The sequence below is a fragment of the Lingula anatina genome, chromosome 1 (genome assembly GCF_051362555.1).
Source record: "Lingula anatina isolate TDL-2025a chromosome 1, LinAna3.0, whole genome shotgun sequence".
Classification (NCBI taxonomy): domain Eukaryota; kingdom Metazoa; phylum Brachiopoda; class Lingulata; order Lingulida; family Lingulidae; genus Lingula; species Lingula anatina.
This window is the reverse complement of record NC_141767.1, coordinates 2,729,256-2,752,972: the sequence shown is the minus strand read 5'-3', so window position 1 is coordinate 2,752,972 and position 23,717 is coordinate 2,729,256. Positions and strand designations below refer to the sequence as shown.

At 35.1% G+C, this 23,717-nt stretch overlaps 2 protein-coding genes across 4 annotated transcripts; one reads left to right on the top strand and one right to left on the bottom strand.

The window, feature by feature from the left end:
- Positions 1-60: 60 nt before the first annotated feature.
- LOC147763840 (uncharacterized) lies at positions 61-1,950 on the top strand. Its single transcript, XM_087006659.1, has one exon. It carries the CDS (start codon positions 160-162, stop codon positions 490-492), a length of 333 nt encoding a protein of 110 aa, XP_086862785.1. The 5' UTR covers positions 61-159; the 3' UTR covers positions 493-1,950.
- Positions 1,951-3,789: 1,839 nt separating this feature from the next.
- LOC106156241 (serine/threonine-protein kinase RIO1) lies at positions 3,790-23,696 on the bottom strand. 3 transcript variants are annotated; one of them, XM_087000001.1, is made up of 17 exons: positions 23,449-23,688; positions 23,042-23,076; positions 22,647-22,748; positions 22,476-22,519; positions 22,125-22,221; positions 21,798-21,876; positions 21,250-21,439; positions 20,907-20,968; positions 20,666-20,746; positions 20,406-20,492; positions 19,879-20,120; positions 19,435-19,607; positions 18,932-19,024; positions 17,471-17,524; positions 13,416-13,601; positions 5,315-5,366; positions 3,790-4,656 (listed from the first exon to the last, which is right to left on the bottom strand). In XM_087000001.1, exons 1-17 carry the CDS (start codon positions 23,535-23,537, stop codon positions 4,652-4,654), a joined length of 1,671 nt encoding a protein of 556 aa, XP_086856127.1. In that variant the 5' UTR covers positions 23,538-23,688; the 3' UTR covers positions 3,790-4,651. The 3 variants fall into 3 exon arrangements, with proteins under 3 accessions (XP_086856127.1, XP_013386859.2, XP_086856126.1); XM_013531405.2 differs by lacking the exon at positions 5,315-5,366 and having other exon boundaries at positions 23,516-23,696; XM_087000000.1 differs by lacking the exon at positions 5,315-5,366 and having other exon boundaries at positions 23,449-23,685.
- Between the last annotated feature and the right edge of the window lie 21 nt (positions 23,697-23,717).

The following is a 23,717-nucleotide window of genomic DNA, read 5'->3' as shown; positions in this document are numbered from 1 at the left end:
ATAAATAATGCAAATAAAATTCAATTATTTTACCTGCTATATTGGACTCGTCCCATGACACGCCCAGCTCAGCGTACCGGTTGGCGGTTTACACTTACCACCATATTTCCAAGCTTTGCAGTATTTGTAGCTTCATTTTGCAGATAATATCCAACAAAAATGGCAGGTGAATGGTCCCATGGTCTCTGTGGTTGCTTCGACAACTTCGGCATTTGCATCATCACTTATTTTGTACCATGTTACACCCACGGAAAGTCTGCCGAAGCGGTGGGAGATGATTGTCTTCTGTGCGGCCTTTCACAGCTCATTCCCTTCGCAAATATCTTCTTCGCTGCACAGATTCGACAGAAAGTGAGAGAGCAAAAGGGTATAGAAGGGAGCTTCGTCAATGATATATTGATGTCCTGGTGTTGCTATCTTTGTTCACAAGTCCAGGTCGCCCAGGAAGTGCAAGGAGCAGCGCCCGGCGGACAGAGCATGGCAAGAGAATAAGATGGACAGCTCCAAAAACGGTGGCCTGGGCAAAATTAACACTCTGATTTTCCGTGTTCAAAAGGTCCTCCCCGCGGATTATCAAGCCGGTGAAACTGTTGGACTGTCAAAAGTTCGATTTCGGTTGAAATATGCTAGCTTATTCATATTTGGATATACGCAATTAGATGCTATTGGATGGAAAACAATGGACAAGATTGGAGAAAGTGAAGGAGTTGGAACTTGATCCGAGGTGACCCAATATATTTTCAAGAAACTTGTTGTTGCATGGGAATCAAAATAACGAGGGACCAAGGAATTTTGCTGATGCAGTTCGTTTGCCGCTCTGCCATGTATTCTACATGAGGAGCTTTCGCTTTCTGTACCGCTTGGAATTTTCTTTGAGGAAATGTTCCGGTAGTTTAGGAGCCACAGAACAACTCGTGAGCAGCCAGCATGTGATCGTCTTCACCCCTGGATACTTCATCATATTCAGACTTTGCACGTGAAGTGGATTAAAGCTGTAGTCAAACAGCCTCCGTATTAAACTCTGTTAAACTCTGTTGACTACAGTCAATGCCCATACTTCGCTAGTGACACATATATTCCAAATTTATTGACAATCTGGAATGGACTTGTATAGTTTTATTAGCAAAACATTGCTCAGGGTAACTTGAAAATGTTTTATGGCATATGAACTTAAATTTTAGAGATTTATTAAATACAAAGTATTCTTCAATTTTATATTCCATCATTGAAAACATACTGGGTCACAGTTCAGTTTGAATGCTTTTTGAGATGAAAATGTCCAGGTTACTTGATTGGTGTCTGTTGATGTTACAAAACGGATTTTATTACGCTATTTACTGTGTTAGTAATATTTGTCAATTGTGGATTCGCAGGGTTATGTAGCATTTCCCTAATTGCTTCCCGATCAAAACACACTGTCAAGGTGCTTCAATTAAGGAAAGATTTTAAGATTGAAAGTATGCATGCCATATATAGTAAATGCCTGATGTAGGACTCAAGGTGCAGGGCTGTAAATTTGTGCAAACTTCATTGTTCTGTCTTCCAGCTGCAAAGTGATGGAAGTTTGACTTATGTACATCTCCAGAGTGTCTTATTGTAACCTTGCCATTTAAAAGTCGACTTACTAGAAATTGCCCATTTTATACTTTGATCGTTTGGAGCAGATCACATATAAATGTATTATCATTATTTTTGTACGTGAAATCACAAAGCCTTTCAATGTTCAAGTTGTTTGTTGCCTGTATTTTCTTATTAAAATACTTAGTCTGACTACATTTGTAAAATTATTTCCTAGATTGATTTTAAGCACAAACCCCTAGTAAGAGGGAGGACAAAAAAAAGGAATAAAATATTAAAATATATTATGTTAAACAGTTCATAACAAGTCATTCACTGTGTATGCTCTATAAAAACTGAATATTTCATGATCTGAATAAACTTTGTCTTACATTTTGATTTATGTATAAAAATATGCTAGAACCTACTGATAATGTCTTGAATTTGAAAACGAGGTCACATGCAAACCCAACATTAATTTGTGCAGAGATTGGAAAGCAATGTTTCTTTGGATTGTGTAAAAATTAAATGGGAAAGGGGTAAAAGTTCATTTAATCATGCCACCGCAGGCTCATAGCCAGGGGAGTTAAAGGGTTCAAACAAACTGCCCTTCTTGCCAGAAGGTCTGCTGTGGGTAAAATGTGATTTAGGCATGTGAGGATTGGTGAAAAGTCCACTTTTTCAGAAAAAGACCCCCCCCTTTGTAATTGCTGGTTGAAATTGGGCCTGCACGAAGTACATTTGTCAGATCAGATTGGTCAAGAAGTGTGGCATATGGTATGGCACCTTAATCTCCCCCCCCCCCCCCCCCCAAATGCTATTTAGAAGTAAACTAGGTCAGTAACTGGGTGGATATGGGATATGATCATGGTGTTCTTCGGAAATATTCTATCAGATACCCAAAACAGACTTTTTCATGCCCCTCCCCCCCCCACCACCACCACCACTCGATATCTATCCAGTAAGTGAGAGCCATCTCATAATATTTTCTCTACAATTAGCATGAACTTGTTGGCATGACGACTTTCTCACTCTCTATGAAAATAAGTCTGTGGCTGATATCTCAAAAAGACTGAGTGGGGTTTTGTTCAGCTTGGACATGTAAATTTACAAACAGATACAATCTCTGCACTTCACGTGGTCAGATGCCATTCATATCTCAAATAGTTCATCATCCCAGAGTTGAACTTCCTCCAACAGGATATTATCTGATTTCCATCTTACTTTGATTAGATTTTTCATTCAGTGACACAAGATTGAAGGGAATGTTGGAAATTATCTAAAAGTGACAGCAGCGTACAATAATCTGCAATCAACTGGTGTCAGATGAGCACATAATGATGTAGAGAGAGACGTCAGCCCATCTTTCCACCCCACTGCTCATAGACCCTGTAATTTGGAGCCGTGAGGTAAACGGAACCATTGTTACTCATCCTTTCTCTTTGATCATCTCTTCTGGTGGGTGTAAAAATGTTGCCCACTCCTTTTCTACCCATCTCTGGTTGTATTTAGGGCGTGGAGCCACCTATACGACACATTAAGTAAGACCTGGAGAGCTATCAGACCTGTAGCCAGAAATTTCAAAAGGGGGGGGGGTTTCTTTATCAGAAAAAGGGGACCCTTTACCATGAAACCATCGTGTACCTAGATAAAGTTTTACCCAGAGGGAACGTTTTTTCCAGCAAGAGGGGGGGGGGGGGGGGGGGGGGTTAGAAGCCCTGAAAACCCCCACCTCCTGGCTACGGCCCTAGCTGCCCTAATCTCAAGATTTGGGACCATTATTTCAATAGCCCTCCTCTATTGGCTTTAAGCCCCAACTTTATGAAGACTTGAGTATGTCAACAAACATAAGAGTTGAGGTAATCAGTATGTATCTTTTGTCAATGGCTTACTTATTTGTTAAAGATCCTGTTTACTCAACTTCAATATCATAAAAGAATAATAACATTCTTAAGCACTTCTTATAATAAAATGTGAAAGAAACTTAATAATTTGTGTGTAGGTGTCATTCAAAATAGTTTTATATTGCTCTTAAACTCTAACTCACTTTAAAGCAATGCTACAGTGACTCTTTTATGGCATAATTTAGGAGAAAGTTGACATTTACAATGATGCATATCAGTATAATACTTTTTTTGAAAAAAAAAAAATCTTAAAAAAAATCTTGTGTCACTCGTTTCGGTGGCACAAATGGATGGAAAACTTAGGATCGAAATGCAACCCTATACAAAATCAGCTTTCCAATGTTTTATTATTATTATATTTTGGACTGTTAACAAAACTGATCATAATATTTGGCAAACTTTATTGTAATAAAGGGCTGTAAGTATGCCAACTCCACCCCCTCCTTGTAATTCAATATTCTGTTTATTGACCCATCACATCCTGGCTATAAGAGAACTGATTCATACGGCATCCATTGTTGTTCTGCCTTCAAACTGGTTATGTGCATTGATAATAGCGATTGTTCTAGTAGACTGTGATACTTGGGTGGAGTCGCAATTAATGATTATCCCAGTATTCATCGTTACAGAAGTCTGTGAACATACTAGTAGTACTGCCAACCAGTGTAGCCCCCTGGTGGCCATGTATTGTCAACTGCAAAAGGCCTGTGTTATTCAAAATCATAATCCAAAGGAGATACACATTTTTGCTTTAATTGAAATAATGCGTCCAGAGGGAGTCCACTGGAATGTCATCAGAATGGTATTACTGTATGTGTGAGGGAGTTTGGATATCTATGAGCACCACATGCACCCACTTAGCCATATCAATTGAAGGTGGGGCAAGATAAGCCATTACTAGTAATAATTAATTGCTGAAAACAATTCAAAGGCCAAGAAAAACAATTGGAATAACAGGTTTTCAAAAGTCTTCCGTATAATGACATTTTCAATCAATTGTCTTCCATTTTAATATATGGTGTGGAAACATCAGCGGATTATCCAATTCGCATTAAATTAATCTGCAATGCATGAAGCCATATCATTTCTTCCCGTGCCTGGCTTGGGCAAGTTTCTCTTTCCTTTTCTTCACATGCTTTGGAATTTTGTTTTGACGTTTTTCTCTCTTTTCTTCTTTTACTGCTTGCTTTCTAGCCTGAAAAGGGTAAAGTCAACAATTAAGTTAAGATAGTTGAACAGTCAAAGCCATAATACCATTTAAAAAAAAGGAAAACAAGGCAGCAAAGCTGTCAAATGTACAGACAAAAAGCAGGAAATAACTATGCACAAAATAGGCTACTGTCAATTCTGATGCAAAAGTACATTATGTTAAACTGCAAATTCAACATCAAATTTTAATTATGCTCAACAGGTAATACCAATGTAAGTAAAATGTGTAACAAGCATAAGGCTTCAGGCCAATGGCAGTTCAAGTTCACACTTTGAAAATGTATAACTTCCAGAAAAAGAAGCCAATTAGACTGCTTTTCCAACTCAGGCTGCATTTTAGTCCTGTATTTCTTTTCTGAACATTTGGCAATCATCAGTAACATGGTTTTCCCATAATGGTCATCATGGCAGCAGCATCCAAAATTGTGTTTTCTTCTATTCTGATGCAATATTACATAGTGGTTAACAGCATAATGACCGTCAATTTTTAATAATAAAATATATGTATCATGGATTTTCGGAAAATATGACTAGCATGGGTCTTCAAGCCCATGGAACTTCAAAGTCACACCTTGAAAATGCCAATATGTGAAAAATTAAATTTTCACAAAAAAAAAAACTGTTTAACTAGCAGAAAGAATTACCAAACAGACTGCATTGCCTACTGAAGCTGTATGTTAGTCCCATGTTTCTTTCCTGTAAGTTTGAGAACAGTAAGTGACATGATTTTTCTTAAATGGTAATCATGGGAGCAGTGCCCAAAATATTTTTTTTCCAAATTTTGATGCAATATTACATAACGTTTAACAGCATAATGACCATCAATTTTTAATAATAAAATATTAGTATTATGGATATTCAGAAAATGTGACTAGCAAAGGTCTTCAGGCCCATGGAACTTCAAAGTCACAACTTGAAAATGCCAAAATGTAAACAAGACAGCACTGTTCTGAAATGTTTTTTTTTTTTTCCATTTTTACACTTTTTTAACATAAAACAAAATTAACAGTTTACTGCCATTTTTATGTGATCAACTAAGAAAATTGATTAGAAGTGAAAAATATCAATAAAACGGTGTCAAATGTCCAATTTCCTCCATTCTGAGTTTCTGAACATAGTGAATGATTGAATCTTACAAACTGCAATGATATGAGTTTATTTCCATTTTTGAAACTTTATTACACAATACACGATAACAAGTTTACCATCATTTTTACAAAATCAACTAACAATGTTGTAAAGATGCAGGAAATGTCAAACAAACACTTTTACTTATCTTATTAATTAAATAATGAAACTGTTAACATGCCTAAAAATTGAATCTGAGGAAATGTGAAACAAGACAGCACTATTCTGAAATGGGTTTATTTCCATTTTTAACACTTTTTTTAAAATAAAACAAAATTAACAGTTTACTGCCATTTTTATAAGATCAACTAAGAAAATTGATGAGATGTGAAAAATATCAATAGAACAGTGTCAAATGTCCAATTTCCTCCATTCTGAGTTTCTGAACATAGTGAATGATTGAATCTTACAAACTGCAATGATATGAGTTTATTTCCATATTTGACACCTTATTACACAATACACGATTACAAGTTAACCATCATTTTTACGTAATCAACTAACAATGTTGTAAAGATGCAGGAAATGTCAAACAAACACTTTTAAGTATCTTATTAATTAAATAATGAGACTGTTAACATGCCTAAGAATTGAATCTGAGGAAATGTGAAAAAACAGCATAACTTATAAAATAATGGTCTGATTATGCTGATTTTCGAACTTGACCTGCGTTTTAGTAAGATTGATTACTCCTGTGAGTTTCATGACAACAGGCCTATGGGTTTTCCTTGAAATGTGTTAACAGTGTTGCATATATGCTGAAAAGTGAAAAAACAGCATAACTACTAAAATAGTGGCCCGATCATGCCGATTTTCGAACTTGACCTGCGTTTTAGTAAGATTGATTACTCCTGTGAGTTTCATGACAACAGGCCTATGGGTTTTCCTTGAAATGTGTTAACAGTGTTGCATATATGCTGAAAAGTGAAAAAACAGCATAACTACTAAAACAGTGGCCCGATCATGCCGATTTTCGAACTTGATCTGCGTTTTAGTAAGATTGATTACTCCTGTGAGTTTCATGACAACAGGCCCATCAGTTTTCCTTGAAATGTGTTAACAGTGTTGCATATATGCTGAAAAGTGAAAAAACAGCATAAATTCTACAATAATGGCCCGATCATGCTGATTTTCAAACTTGACCTGTGTTTTATGAATATTCATCAGCTCTGTAAATATAAAGACAAAAAGTAAAACTGTCTTCCACTTATGGTGTTAACGCTGAAAGTGCACGGCGACGGCGACATGATCGGCGACGGCGACGACAGACGCAGGTGATGGCAATATGTACAGACACATCTGTGTCTGTACATAAAAAAACCTACAATTCACTATTTGACAGTCATGATCCAATCACAAGTACTTTGTTATCTTAAGCATGGGACTATCAGATAAATATTATATCCTATCTTACAACACGAGTTATATCAATAATATAAAAGCCAAATTATCACCTATATCCACAATTAATAACCTGCATCATGATCAAGTAATCCCCAACCATCCTTGAACTGTGTACTTTGTTATCACAACAAACCATGCAACAAATAAGTCAACTATACCTTTATCTACTGTGAATGACACGGTTCTGTTTATTTTGAACAGGAAGAGAGATCAGGAAGAGAGATCCTCCTCCCCCCTCTCTCCCTTCATACCTGCACTATGTTCTTTGATATCACAATTAATAGACTATCCACAATTAATTGACCATTCACAAATATGTCCCTTAATTCTACCATCCTTTACCTTATCAACAATGACATATAGTTTTATTTGTATTAAACAGAAAGAGCCCCCCCTCCCCCACCCCCAGCCAAACCCCCCACCTTTACTACAACCCAATGAAAAAGAAGAGGTAAATTAAGGTGGGAATAACCTGAAGATCATGCAGGTATTATACATTTAGACTGAAGCTAGTGAGTTGCCTAAAAAATATTGCTGTCCCTCACACCAGATGAAGTTCAAATGAGAATATTAGGCATAATGTCCAAGGTTAGGTTGGGAGGCTGGCTTGGGTGGGTGGGGGGGGGGGGGGGTGGGGGGGGGGGGGGAGGGGTTCTTTTTCGGTGTGAAATTAAGAACCACCCTAATATGACCAAAAAAGGTCCACATTGAATCAAAATTTGATCCAGTTTCTATATTATTACTCAGGCTGAGTGAATTATTACACCCCCTCCCCGAAATTGCCTGAATTGTTGTCATGAGGGTCCTCTATTTAGTCACACAGCACAACAACACTGACACTCAGACAGAAGCAATTACAAATACATTACTGATAGTGCACGGCCCAGTCCACATGAATATACTGCTTGCAAAAATTCAATTTTGTCAACAGGGCTGACTTCAGCCAACTAAAGTGAAAACACTCAAAAACAACTTACACATTTCACAAAAATGTTTTGGCAAACTGACATTTGTAAAATGAAAACTGACATAATTCAAGTTGGATTCAATCAGGAAGTATGGGGATTTCAAAATGAATCCTCAGCAATGGATTAATCTTAAGCAATACAAAATTGTGCAAAAGAAAAAAAAAAGATTATGTAATTACTCTTACTATGCTGTATGGTAACTGTGTAGTTACAAATAATATTGTAATTTATTAGTTTACTTTGTAGTACTGCTGTGTCCACATTATATAATACTGAAGTGATATGATCTTTAAATTACGTTGGACATGGACTTCACAGTATGAGAACCCACACTTGTGTTAACAATAGTATTTGGTTCTCAATATAAATATTATTATTATTATTTTCATTATTATCTTTATGTTAAAACAGTTTGGTGGATTCTTCTAAACACTTTGTGTAAACTATGTATGCTTACTATCACTACAGACTGTCAGCCCTGGATATTTATTTGTACAGTATCAACAGCAAAGTGTTTAACTTGCCAACTCCTACACATCAATTTATATCCCTTATCTTAATCTTATTGTAGTACAGTAGAGAGCATGGGATTTTTAGTCTGAAATCTTCCTACTTTTAACCTGGTTTTTTGTTACACTCTTTTTGAATAATGGATTTGAAACCCTTCTCAGAACACTGGCTTTCATGCAAAGTGAAATAAATGCATGAATAATATATGAATAAATGTTTGAAGTTCAAATCACTTTCAAAACTCAAAGATATGATGATTCAAAGGGTATAAAAACTAGAGGATCAGAGAGGCGATACCGCCTCCGAATATTGTACCACCAGCTGGAGCAAGCGCATTCGTATAGACCCCCACATACACAAAATAAGGGACACAGCCACCAGTTTTGTGCTTGACAAGCTGTAAAAATGCAATCAACAAGAATTTTTAAACTATTGCAAAAAATATATATGGTACAATCAAATTTAAGTTCTTCATAAGGTAGGTCAAGGGTCAATTTCAAGGTCACAGTAAATTGCCAGTATATGACTTCCTATTCAAGTTCAAGAGTAACTATGGACCTATCTCTGTCAAGTTTGAAGTTAAAAGAGAAAGAAATTAGCAGAGTTCAGTTCATGATAAAAAGTAGGTAAAAGGTCAATTTCAAGGTCACACTTAGATTGCCAGTATAGGACTTCCTATTCAACATCAATAGTAACTATGGACCTATCTCAGCCAGTTTTGGAGATAAAAGGGAAGCAAAATTTGCAAAATTCAGTTCATGGTGAAAAGTAGGTCAAAGGTCAATTTCAAGGTCACATTTAGATTGCCAGTATATGATTTCTATTCAAGTTCAATAGTAACTATGGACCTATCTCTGCCAGTTTTGGAGATAAAGCAAAATTTGCAAAGTTCAGTTCATGGTGAAAAGTAGGTCAAAGGTCAATTTCAAGGTCACATATAGATTGCCAGTATATGACTTCCTATTCAAGTTCAATAGTAACTATGGACCTATCTCTGCCAGTTTTGGAGATAAAAGGGAAGCAAAATTTGCAAAATTCAGTTCATGGTGAAAAGTAGGTCAAAGGTCAATTTCAAGGTCACATTTAGATTGCCAGTATATGACTTCCTATTCAAGTTCAATAGTAACTATGGACCTATCTCTGCCAGTTTTGGAGATAAAGCAAAATTTGCAAAGTTCAGTTCATGGTGAAAAGTAGGTCAAAGGTCAATTTTGAGGTCACATTTAGATTGCCAGTATATGACTTCCTATTCAAGTTCAATAGTAACTACGGACCTATCTCAGCCAGTTTTGGAGATAAAAGGAAAGCAAAATTTGCAAAATTCAGTTCATGGTGTAAAGTAGGTCAAAGGTCAATTTTAAGGTCACATTTAGATTGCCAGTATATGACTTCCTTTTCAAGTTCAATAGTAACTATGGACCTATCTCTGCCAGTTTTGGAGATAAAAGGGAAGAAAAGTTTGCAAAGTTCAGTTCATGGTGAAAAGTAGGTCAAAGGTCAATTTCAAGGTCACATTTAGATTGCCAGTATATGACTTCCTATTCAAGTTCAATAGTAACTATGGACCTATCTCTGCCAGTTTTGGAGATAAAAGGGAAGCAAAATTTGCAAAGTTCAGTTCATGGTGAAAAGTAGGTCAAAGGTCAATTTTAAGGTCACATCTAGATTGCCACTATATGACTTCCTATTCAACTTCAATAGTAACTATGGACCTATCTCAGCCAGTTTTGGAGATAAAAGGAAAGCAAAATTTGCAAAATTCAGTTCATGGTGTAAAGTAGGTCAAAGGTCAATTTTAAGGTCACATTTAGATTGCCAGTATATGACTTCCTATTCAACTTCAATAGTAACTATGGACCTATCTCTGCCAGTTTTGGAGATAAAAGGGAAGAAAAATTTGCAAAGTTCAGTTCATGGTGAAAAGTAGGTCAAAGGTCAATTTTAAGGTCACATTTAGATTGCCAGTATGACTTCCTATTCAAGTTCAATAGTAACTACGGACCTATCTCAGCCAGTTTTGGAGATAAAAGGAAAGCAAAATTTGCAAAATTCAGTTCATGGTGAAAAGTAGGTCAAAGGTCAATTTCAAGGTCACATATAGATTGCCATTATATGACTTCCTATTCAAGTTCAATAGTAACTATGGACCTATCTCTGCCAGTTTTGGAGATAAAAGGGAAGAAAAATTTGCAAAGTTCAGTTCATGGTGAAAAGTAGGTCAAAGGTCAATTTCAAGGTCATAGTAAGATTGCCAGTATATGACTTCCTATTCAACTTCAATAGTAACTATGGACCTATCTCTGCCAGTTTTGGAGATATAAGGGACTAAATGTTATAATTTTGGAGTTACCATAATGTGCCTTAAATTTCGTACAGAAAAAATTAATTAAAATAAAGAAAATGTCATTTTGGTCAAAATTCTTGAAATAGGAGGTGCTCTGAAGTTTCAGAAGTTCAAATTTGATGAAATAATGTCATTTTTGAACACAAGTTGTCTGCTTTGCCAAGCCTTATGTTTTATTTTTCCAGAGTTCAAAATTTATTATCCATTACCGTACTGCACATTTTGCTTTTACCACCAATATGTGCTTTTTGATACAGCGTAACTCGAAAACCGTATGGAATACAAAAAAACCGAGACCACCTCCAGTGTTGGGCTTTACATGCTCTACAAAATGCAAAAAAGAATGGGTTTCTAGCATTAACGGTTCCCGAATTAGAGACAGTTTTCAGTTTCGGTATCTTATGGCCGCTACTCCCGTGAAAATGCACCGATTGACCCCAAATTCATGGAGATGAAAGATGACCTGAAGGGTAACACTTTCCAATAATATTATTGGTTAAGTCTGTGTGGTGTCTGAATAACAGGGCAAAAAAATTTTTTTTCGTAAAAAATTTCATTTTTTTGAAAATTTTGGCCCATTTGACCTTGAAATAAAGGTCAAAGGTCAAATCCAAGGGTATATTTGAAATCTACACATATGACTTTTGGAAAGCCGTCTATAGAAATTTTTCCCATAACCCCTTCCGTAGGGTAGATAATTAGCATTTAATTTTGCCATTTTTAGACAAGGGTGCATTGCAATGAGTGCCACACCCAGACCCCAATACCGACAAAGCCCAAATTTTACGTGGAACGAGTTGAGATTATAGGTGACCTAAATCCATGAGATGGGTACGGGGGCCCTTATCGTCTAGGAGGAGAAGCGGTAACGGTAGCCATCCGGCGGAGCCAACGGAGCCGGCGGAACGATCCGGACGGGACCGAAACCATGTGTACCGCCAGCGCTAACGCTGGTGGTACAATGACCACAAGTATTTCAGCATAGAGCCAGTAATTTGCACGATGGTGTATTTGATGAATGTAACGTTTCAATTATTCTCATGCCACCTCCATTTTTAATAATTCCATTTCCGCTATTTCTAAAATAATTCTCATTATTCAAATACTTTTTGAAAAAATAACTTTGCTAAACAAACTCGATCAGAACTTGCTGGTTATCATTCTTATCAATTACCAGCTGTACCTGTTTCGGTACACTGGTATATATCTATTGGTATTTTGGCATGACACATTTTCCATCAAAGTTTTCCATTACCAAGCTAAATGAAGACTCGTCAATTCTTACCCACCCACAGTGAACCCGACAGGTTAGATAATATTATAAACAATCCTAACCTAATACCTTAGGTATCATTACATGTAAATCTCCTTGCCCTTCTATTGATATGTTACATATGATACAGGTAACTAATAAAAGCTATCACACAGCTAAATTTGCTCAATTTACAACAAGAAATGGCATATTTCCATGTAAATGTATCACATTTCAATGCATTATATTATAAATAGTTTCATAAAAGACAACATTCCTGAACTGGTTATAACACTGCGTACATAACTCAGCAGAAAGTGACTATTTTTAGTCAGAAAAGAAACTTATTTAGATTTTTGACTGCAGGCACACGTTCCTTCTGGTAAAATAATTAACTTAAAATACTTCCTGGTATACATGTGTTAAATTTTTATCTCTTAGAATGCAACAGTGAATACTAAGTGCAGCTGTAACAATAAGGCTTCGTTCACATGGAATGTCTATTTTCTAAAAATCTATTTTCTATTTGCGCTATCTTATGATCACAGTCTGTACACTGAATATCCCGCCGCGTAATTACTGGCAGCGCGAGCCAGTTACTTATAGTAACTTATAGTAACTGGCTTGTGCTGCCAGTAATTACGCCGCGGGATATTCAGGGCACAGACCGTGATCATAAGACATACCGCGAATAGAAAATAGAATTTAGAAAATAGACATTGCATGTGAATGAAGCCTAAGTGGAAAATTTTGTTTAAAGGGATAAAAACTGTTCGTTTTGGCTCAGAAATGAATTTTCCTGGAGTAAACAGCAATTTCCCCATACTTACCAATGGTTAACGAATCCATTTCTACATTCAAAGTTAGTCAGTTTTTTTTTCTAAAAGGTTTGTTTTTGTTTTATAATAATCTCTTAAGAGACTATAACAGAGCATAGCCATCTCTGCTGTTTTTTGTGGTAAAACATAAAAATTTTATATTTCTATGAGTTGTTTACAGTGTTTTTATTATGAAAAATAGATCTCATACAAAGAGTTATTATCCCTTCAACCAGAAGGAAACTCACCTTGTCCCAGGTTAAATAATCAATACAGAGAAATAAATTAGGCATACCAGTAAAATTTCTAGTCAGAACTCACCTTACGACTGGAGGGTGACTCATCCCGAGGCCTTAAGGTACTGAGCTTTTGTGGCCGACTTTCATCATCACTATCTTCCTCTTCCTCTTCTTCATCATCTGCTTTTTCATCAGAGCTTTCCTCTCCTGCAGAATTTAAGGACTCTGTGGTTCTTCTTTGCTGAGACTTCTCAAGCAAAATTGGCAACTGTAATTGTAAAACATTTTTTAAAATACAAAATTATACATCATTGCAAGATACCAAATATATTTCATTCATTTTTAAGAAGAAAAATGTTGATACACATTTTAAGGATCAGATCTTCTGTACTGACATTTGCCCTTAAACAATCACAGGAATTTTGATCAGTTGTAATCAAGCTTTCTGAACATTAAGTATTCATCATGTATGCGGGGTGTTCAAGAAGTCATAAAAGTTTTGACAGAGAATTATTAATATACTTTGGTAAATTTACCTTAACTCATTTATAGCTTGAGGCATGGCATTCCTTCACACCTCCCTCCCTCCCAGTTCACCATAGCACAGGCTGTACACCTAACTTGTACCTCCTTAATTTAGCCTTGACCACAGCAATAACTCACTGCCAAAAATATACCCACATGTAATATACACTACTGGACAAACCTGGTATACATTCCTTCATTACCTAACTTAAATTTATAGAGCAGTGTAAGCCAAGGTGGGATGTACACCTCCAGCAGTTAGAGTACCTGCTACATAAAGAACCTGTTCAGAGTGAGTTAAGTCGCAATAACTAGTGTGCACTAACTCTGCAGGGACTCTTGCTGATTGCAATCAGATTAACAGACTTACATGCCTCCTCCTGGTGAGAAGCTGCTGATTATATGAATACACTGGAAGCAAGTAAAGAGGAGGCAAATGAAACCTTACACATTGTAAACAGCCCCTAATACTAGAAGTGAGGAACAGGAATTAACTAGAAATACTGCACATATTCATCATCATCATCATCATCATCATCAAGAACAGTTGGGTTGGTGCCAACCTGCCATGACCCCCCTCACGAAAACTCTCCACTGGTCACGGTTCTGTGCCATTCTGTCTGCTTGAACCATGGACTCACACAGATCCGTTAGATCATCGCTGTATCCTGTTTTAGATACTACACATATTAGGCCTAACCATAATGGTAATTCTGTTTATAAGCTGATACAAAAACATAACAACTATGAAACAGAACATTTTTGAATGCAGCCACAATTTATAAAGCACAGTATGAGATCTCCCTTTTCTTAGCTATTATGTGGATGTTTTGCAATGATGTTTTTTCTTAACAATAAAGTATGTCGATTTTTTTCCATATAATGAATGGTGAACTGTACATTTTTTAAAAAGAGGACAAGCTGGTATGAATGCCATATCAACCACTGATTGGTAAAAATAATGTTCAAATATTCTAAATTCTTTTTGCTATTTTGATATAGGGCTTATGATTATATATATATATATATATATATATATATATATATATATATATATATATATATATATATATCCACCTTTGTTTGGTACAACAATGGCTCTGGGTTAAGCAATATTATGCAGTATATCAATATTGTTTCCTGACACAAGCCCCCATATATTAGAAATATAATAGATTACTGACAAGCACAGTGGTACTTATCAAACTGCAAACTTAATTTATCATGGTGTATTACCCATCACGTTAAACTGTGCTAGCTAGCTGTCCATATTTTGGTACATACACATTAAATAAATGGAAATAATGGCAGAGAAAGGACCAATCAATCACCAAAAAGTTTTTAAAAATTATTAATAAAATAATCATTAATAATTTTTTTTTAATGTTTGATTTACAACTAGGAGAATGGACAGCTTATCAAATTTTGTACAACATCAATATATAGTATGACTAAGCTGAAATGATTAATTCTCTTAAATATGACAAAAACAATATCACAAGCACCAAATTATGATAATGTTAGTAACTCTAATCATACGACCTACCAATGAATAGACGAGTAGAGTGGTACCTTATATTTTTCTATAATGGGAAATCACCATGGACTGTAATAATTACACCGGCTAGTGACTTTATAGACTGCTATTAAAAGCTATTAGTGTTTCTCTTCTGGCTGGGGTAATGATGTTCATTAACAATACATGTACATGAAATGTACTGGTGATTCCAGTGCGTTATACACTGACACTGTATCTTCTGATGTACTGGCAGTCACAGAGTCGCCCTCTTTACAGCGACGTACATTGTAAAAAAAAAGAAAGAAAAAAAAAAAAAGAAAATGTATTACCTAACATAATCACAATAGGTTTGTGTGATGGAACACATCTTTTCAAGCAAGCCATGCTGTGTTACATTTCATATTCATTCACCAATTTTTTTTTTTTTTTTGCTTTGATCACTATTATGAGTTATGCTGGTAGCAATCGCATTTTTCTTCCAGGCACATAGTACTGAAGTTTTTGAGGTTACAAATTAATTTTCGCAGGGTGAGTTTTAGTGAAAGGAATAATACAAAAAATTGATCATCTTGACTCCAATACCATTACTTTTATCATAATGCCAAGATATCTGATATGCAAAACAAATAATGAAAAGTTTTTTTTGCCTTAAAATGATTGTGTAACCCACTTCTTTTCCACTCTGAATACATCTAATACATCAGCTTGGCAGAAATTACTTGGCCCAGAAACACTGCTTTTATATGGCTACGTAAATAATTCACAGAGAGAACCTCTTAATGAAACAGACATTTCACAACATTTGAGAGGGTTATTATTCTTTAGAACATTTATTAACTTAAAAAACAAAACAAAACAGCTAAATCAACACATTCACCAAGCAGGAACTCTTAATGCTACTACTAAAACACGTCATACTTGTATACTGTAGTTTCCAAAAACTGCATAGTTTATAATGAGGGCAATAGGTAGGGGAGTTTAAGGGTCCAAAAGGACCACCCTTTTGGCTGGAAAAGGTTAAGAATGAATCAAAATCTGATCTAGATTCTATGCCATTTTTCAACATGTTCAGCAAGGGGGTGAAAAGGACAGGTACAATCTTTTTTCAGAAAAAAAACCCCTTCATTTGAACCTGATGGCTACAGTCCTGATAATTCTACGACAAGCAATGTCCCCAGCACTTGGAGTGAAAAATGAGAACCTGTTAGAGATGAGATAATATGTGAGAGCCCCGCCTGCCTAGCCAATGATGGTACTTATTATGGACAAAAAGTAGCCTTAGGCAGTCATCAGTAGAGTAATATGTGTCTAGACTTGGACATGCTATTTTTATGACATATGTGCCTGGTCACTCTTCAGTCTTCATTAAAATATGAATACGCTGCAGTTCAATCCCTCTATGCATAACTGACAGTATTTGTATTCTTTACAAAAAAAACTACAGTCTATTCAATGACAAATGGTGAGCTATTTGGTTACTGTTTGCTGAATTGGTCTGAACTCAGAGAGCTTTACTTTAAGAGAGACACCACTTTGTCTCATGGCCAATAACAACTGGCAGATATTATCAAATTGATTTTTTAAAATTATTTTATTATTTCATATTTTTAATTATTTACAAACAGACTAAGATGCACATGGGCTTTTAACTTTTTATCCAGCTTTTGGTGCACTCTCTGAATTAATAATGCCCAAAGTCATATAAAAAAAGACAGAAGATAAATACATGGTGCAAAAAGGGTGTATGTGTTTAAACAAATGGTAAAAAAATCAACAGTATAAATTGTTTGCCCATGGAGTCAATATTAGCTAAGTTGCAACCTAATCTCTAAATCATTTCTCTGTGAACTCTTCTCTGGCAATATTAATACTATCTGTAAACATGGCAACAAATCACAATTATACTGTGATCAGTCAAAAATCAGTTTTTTATGTTTATGCCACAACCTTGAAGAAACATAAATACAATCATCAGGTTGTTGATTCTAATCACTCAGAACTGTGCTGCAACTCAGGCCATGGCTACTCTGCCTTCAGGAGGCTTTTTGTTCTAATTAATTAATGTCATAAGTGCAGCATGCATTATTTCTTACCTGTTGAGCACCTGACAAATCTGGCTTCAGTCCAGTCACTGTCTGGTATAAAATCTGAAATACCAAAGATAAGATTATCAGTAAGTTATACAAAGCTGCAGAACTGTAGTGATGAAATAATCAAACCATGCCATGACATATTTTTGTGTCATAAAAAAAAAACAAAATTGTGAGGAATTGCTTTTATATCTCAAATGAAATAATATAGTTAATAACCGATAAAGGAACATATGAGGTAAGTGGAAATCCTAATGAAGCCATATTCATCCCATGATATACCAGGTCTGTTTCACTCCAACCTACGCATTTTTTGAATACTCCAAAATGATGGATCTGCACTTATCATCCATTCTTTTGAGAGTTAGCTACTTGTCTGAGCAAACAATGTCAATCAATACTGGCAACAAAACCTCCAGACAACGTGTATCAGCAAATGTCAAGTTCATGCCACACAGTATGAGCTCACTGGTCTAAAGCATAGGGTATTATGTTGACCTTACACACTGGAGCTCACTGGTCTACAGCATAGGGTATTATGTTGACCTTACACACTGGAGCTCACTGGTCTACAGCATAGGGTATTATGTTGACCTTACACACTGGAGCTCACTGGTCTACAGCATAGGGTATTATGTTGACCTTACACACTGGAGCTCACTGGTCTACAGCATAGGGTATTATGTTGACCTTACACACTGGAGGGCACTGGTCTACAGCAAGTTGACCTTGCACCATACTAGTATGATATTCAGATCAGCCTTGTATTGGTAATTTACAGTGTGTGTGTAAATGTGTGTGTATGTGTACATATGAGTGCGTGCATGTGAGTGTGTGCATATGGATAAAACACAAATGGTAAAATACAGTCAACATATAAGTGGTAAAGAAAAATGGAATGCACCACCTTATATAATTGCTTCAGAAAATGTATAAACTCATTTTGATCACTCCTCTCCTGAGACAGTCTCTCTCAAACTACAACTAAACTGAATGGATCAGTGTAAATACTCTGAGTAATGTACCAGACAGATGACTTTAAAAGGTCTTCAATGCTACCAGCAGACTATTATGAGACATTGGCAAACTGACTTCAATTTCCAGATGAGGGCATCAGTCAATCTGTTATTTAAGGCTGAGGCATCATTCATATTCAAACACCTCAAAAAAACTGTGTTGTCTGTCCCAAGAGTTAAAGCACATTAACGGCGAAATTATTAAGAAAATATCAGTGGTCATATGTATGTAATAACAGAAAGTAAAAAAAAAAAAACAAGTACAGCAAATAATTGTTTTCTTGCAACATTTTTTTGAGGTAGAAAGAAAAATGGATGTAGAAAGTGCTTAGTGTTTTTTTTTCTTTATTGCTAGACTTAACCATGCAATTGAGCCTGAATTGAAAATTATTTCTTTGAATTTTACTAGATATCTTTTAAAATGCCACTTATATTGCTAAAACCTCACCTGGCTTACATCTCCTTCTTTTGCCTTGTGAATATCTCCCTCAAAATCGATCACATCATCTAATGTCCTTGGAATAAAAGCTCTCTTGAATACCTAGAGATAAACGATGCTGACAATAAAATCTCAGAGCAATAAAACTTCAAAGCAATCAGAAAATCAATTTAACTCAATTGTAAATCAGTTTCATTTACAACTGCTATGCCACTGAAAGTTGTTGGCTCTGATCAATATCAAAATTGTATTGTGAATTACATAAATATATCTATATATTCATACTTTAAATGATAAATCTCTTTAATACTAGTCAGAAAAAAAAAACAACTTATACCAAGAAGTAAAAAAAAAAAATAATAATAATAATAACAATTAAATGAAAAAAAATAAATATTACAAAATAATTTGAATACTTTAAAGGCTAACTATAAGAGCATTTTTTCCTTTAAAATAAAGCCAGGTCTATCTAGATAATAAATGAGGATAAATTTTTTGAAAAATGACATTACCTCTTCTTCAACTTTCTCCTGTTCTGTCACATCTTCTACTGTTCTGTTAGCAGATACCTCCATTGCTCGTTCCAGGTACTGGTCAATATTTTCTTTGCATATTGTTATGTCAGTGACAAAGTCAAATAATTCTTTTAATGTCATGGTGCAGACCCCTTTCCTCCTGAAGAATTCTAAAAAATAACAATGTAGTCATATATAAAACTAAAGAGCTGTTCATCCCTCTTGCTCTATATCAAGTATTTTAATCAATCATATATCACTTTCTCAAAAGAATTATCTAAAACCTGTTCAATCTACTTCCAAAATTATTTTTCCAGCTTGATAAGCAACTTCAAGCAAGGAGCAATTATACTAGCAAGTACCAATTTGAAAAAAAAAATGAAAAAGGAGGGAAAATGTAATATTAAAAACAAAATGCTATATTTAAGAGGGGTAACGAACCTGTAACATTGTTGCAATCTTTCCTGAGGAACTCCAAGGCATGAGGGTGATCATGTTCCACAGACTGAGACACATCTATCACATACACTTGACCTTTATGATACAACATATTAAATTCACTGAGGTCAGCATGAACCAGCCTGCACTCCTGGTATAGTGTTCTGATCAGCTGTATACTCTGTAGATATAACTCACGAGCCTTGCTTTCAGATATGTCTGCATCTTTTAACCTGGGAGCAGGCCTGGAATTTTACATATATAAAATATACAATATAACAAAATCTATAAGATTATAATCAAATTATTATAAAGTTTATATTAATATCCAAAAACACAATTTTTTTCAAATAAGAGTTTCCAACTTGACTCCTTCCAAATGTAAATCAAAAGACAAATTCAATAAATAAAAATTTCATAACAGTTACTGCAAATGCCTAATTAAACTGTGAGAACAGCCTGAGAGGAAAGAATAACAACTGAAGCTTTATTTCTACTAAAAGAAACTAATCATACTATCATTCACCTACCATCCATTATCACCAATAAAACTCATGACCAGAACATGACTTCTCAGTAAGAAAGGCTCAGGACACGGCAAACCTGACTGGTGGATTCTGTATAGAAAATAAACTACGTGGTAAAAATGGAGAAAGACCATCTGTACAAAGATCACACTCACAAAATATTAGCAATATGAAGAAATCTGGTGAGAATGTACAAAACAGAAGCATGTAAGATGAAGAAAAATATTAACTCCAAGCAAATTCATATCAAATTTCAAGCCCACCTTGTCAAATTTCTCATCTCTTTTTCTGCCCATGTTTTTACCATTTTTCTTGGGTTGTGTTTGCAGTAGCCATGTCTAAACCTAGTGGGGAAAGAAGTTGTATTTGTTTAATAATGACTAGTAAGTGCATGTATTTTGACTAGCATCTTGATCTCAATTCTATCAATCACCGATCATTTGCATCACATTTACAATTACTTGCATTCATCATTTATAGATCATGACCATTTAAAAAAGTTACCTGAACTCTCCAGTGACATATTTATCTCTATCTTTGAAAACCAATATGGATGTCTTGTATATCTGAAGGAAATAAATAAGAATATGTACCACATACCATGCTGTGCAGAAAAAGATTCAATAAATTCACATAAAAACAATAGAGATTGATAAAACTTTTAAGAATTTGTCCTTCTTCAACTGCTAAACAAAGCTGACAAAATTAAAGTCACACCTCATGTACAGCAGCACAAAGGACAAAAAACTTAAATCTACACATGCCTTACAAGGTCAAGTTTAACTTAATACATGTCACTATTTTCCCACTCCAGTCAAGTGAAATGGAGATCAAAACCATCACCAACCTTGACAGCTCTCTGCTGTCCTTGACTAGTGGAAGCATGGTAGACATTGGCCTCTTTCCCTGTGCTGATACAGCCATTGACCTCTGAAATCACTCCTTTACTCAGCATCTTAAATAGTATCATCCTGGTCCTGGGGTCCATCACCTGTTCCACGGTGGCACGATCTGACTTGTCTTTATCACCTTGATGTCTATATTGAGATATGTAAAATGTCATGTAATGTAGGAACATAATGATATAATGCAAAATGTATATAATATATAATATATAAAAGTCACATTTTTGTCTCCAAAGCATTTTGTTTTATTAAGAGTTGTTAGCACATTCACATGGGTATGAAATGAGAGCTGCAATCAACACCCTTGCATAAAACAACCAATTAAATTGTGTCACAAGTTTCTCTATTGGTGCATAACTGCATGGCAATCATACAAAAATCAATGCTCAGAAGATGGATTTTTTTGAACTTTTATAATTCAAATTTGAAATCATAAATTGTAATCATTGTCTTCATCTTGGTCAGCACTCATCATGAAAAGTAAACATACCTGTCCGCCTCCATTTTCTTGGAGGTCTTCTTTAAAACATTTGATGCCATTGTTGAAATCCTGGGTCCATCATATTTATCTAATTATGAAAATAGTAAATAAAATGTGTCACATTTCGCAATGAGAAAAAAAAAAAACTACACATACTTCTTTCATACACTGAATATAGTAAACTGTAGGCAAAAAACAAATATATATAAAAGTCCAACAAATGGTAACAGTATCTTTTCTTTGTAATTGGAATCTTCAATTCATAAACACTCTTTGAATATGCAGAATATTACACAAATGGATGTAAATTCAACCACTTCCAGCAAACATTCTTACCAACATTGATTTTATCCTCAAATCTCTTCAGGGCTTTCTCTTGTGGTTGAAAGGAACTTGTTCCCTTTGTGTTCTTTTTCTGTGGATTGGCATTGTACTGCAAAAGACACCATGAATTCTAGTACTAAGGGCCATCAGATATACTATCCACACAACTTTCACATCTCAATACATCCTTTTTTGCAGGAATGTTTTTGTCAGATAACTTAAAAATAGTCAAAAATGATTTCAGTGCAATGTTATAAACATAAATGATAATAATAATAGTGATATCAGACTTCAGTATAGTTGTGATCCATATCATTTTGAAGACTTCAATCTAATGTTCATTCTTTCACAAAAAAAACCTACCTGTTGGGCACTGCTGACAACTGCATTCAATCTTTTGGTAAAGTCTGAAAGAAGAAAGCCAGATTACATACTGTCACCTCAACCATGGATATCATATCTACAGCAGTACTAAAAGTGGAACATTGGGGTAAAATTCACACATCAGGTGTAGCTGACATAATGCCATCCTACCTCTTGTTTCTGTTGCCCAATCATATGCATCCAGATCATTATCATCACTGTCATAACCATCACTATCTTCCTCAAATCCACCTTCCACATTTAAGTCCTCAACTGTGAAAATATTAAATAACGTACACATAAAAACTGATCAAATCATTTATTTTCAGTAAAACTTTTAAAATTTATTCATTTTATATGACAGGATAGTTTAATCATTTATGATGTATGACATTACCTCATACCTATACTGTTGTCAAAAACTTTAAATTTTATAGCATGGGGAAAAGGGCCGAAGGCCATGTTAATCAAATTTGCAAAAGCACTTTTGGTACCTTTATCATAAAACTAAATGCATATTTATTCTAACAGCAAAAGAATCCAAAACAAATTATGAAAATACATACCTTGTTTGCTCAAATGCTGATCTTGATTCTCATACCTGTTGACAAATTGAAAATAAAACAAAGTAAAACTAAAATGTTCCACAATCTAGAAACTCAATTTCACTATTCAACATCCAACTGCTGCAACCTACTAGTACTTCCTCTTTCCTTGTAGGAATGTGTAAATAATTTCCTCTTTATTCAATGATTTAATATTTAGTTTTAATTATAATCAATAAATTACAGAATAAATTAAAAACATGAATGCAGTATGAAAACGTTTATGGTGATGTTCCAAGCAAAATTAGTAAGAAAAAAAGAGTCTAGCACATTTATTTGCTCTTCATAATAACTATAATGCTGGCTTAAAGTATAGATGAATTTGCTAAAGTATGTTTATTCGTACTACAAGATATATAATTTATTACCTTACCAAGACACATGTACCAGTAATTTTAAAATGTAAATAAACTTTTATTAATGTCATGTCCGTACCCGATGTCTTCTTCAGCGTCATCAAATTGTCCCTCTTCCATATTTTAATCCGCACTCGCCAACGTCAAATTTAGGACTACCGGCAAAAAAAGACTGAGAACCTAATCTATGTCAAAATATTGCAATGTGTTGTGCCATCAACACATGTTAACTTTGTCTTGTGCGCAACTTCCTGAAACGCATCTAGGTCAGCTTGTAGCCA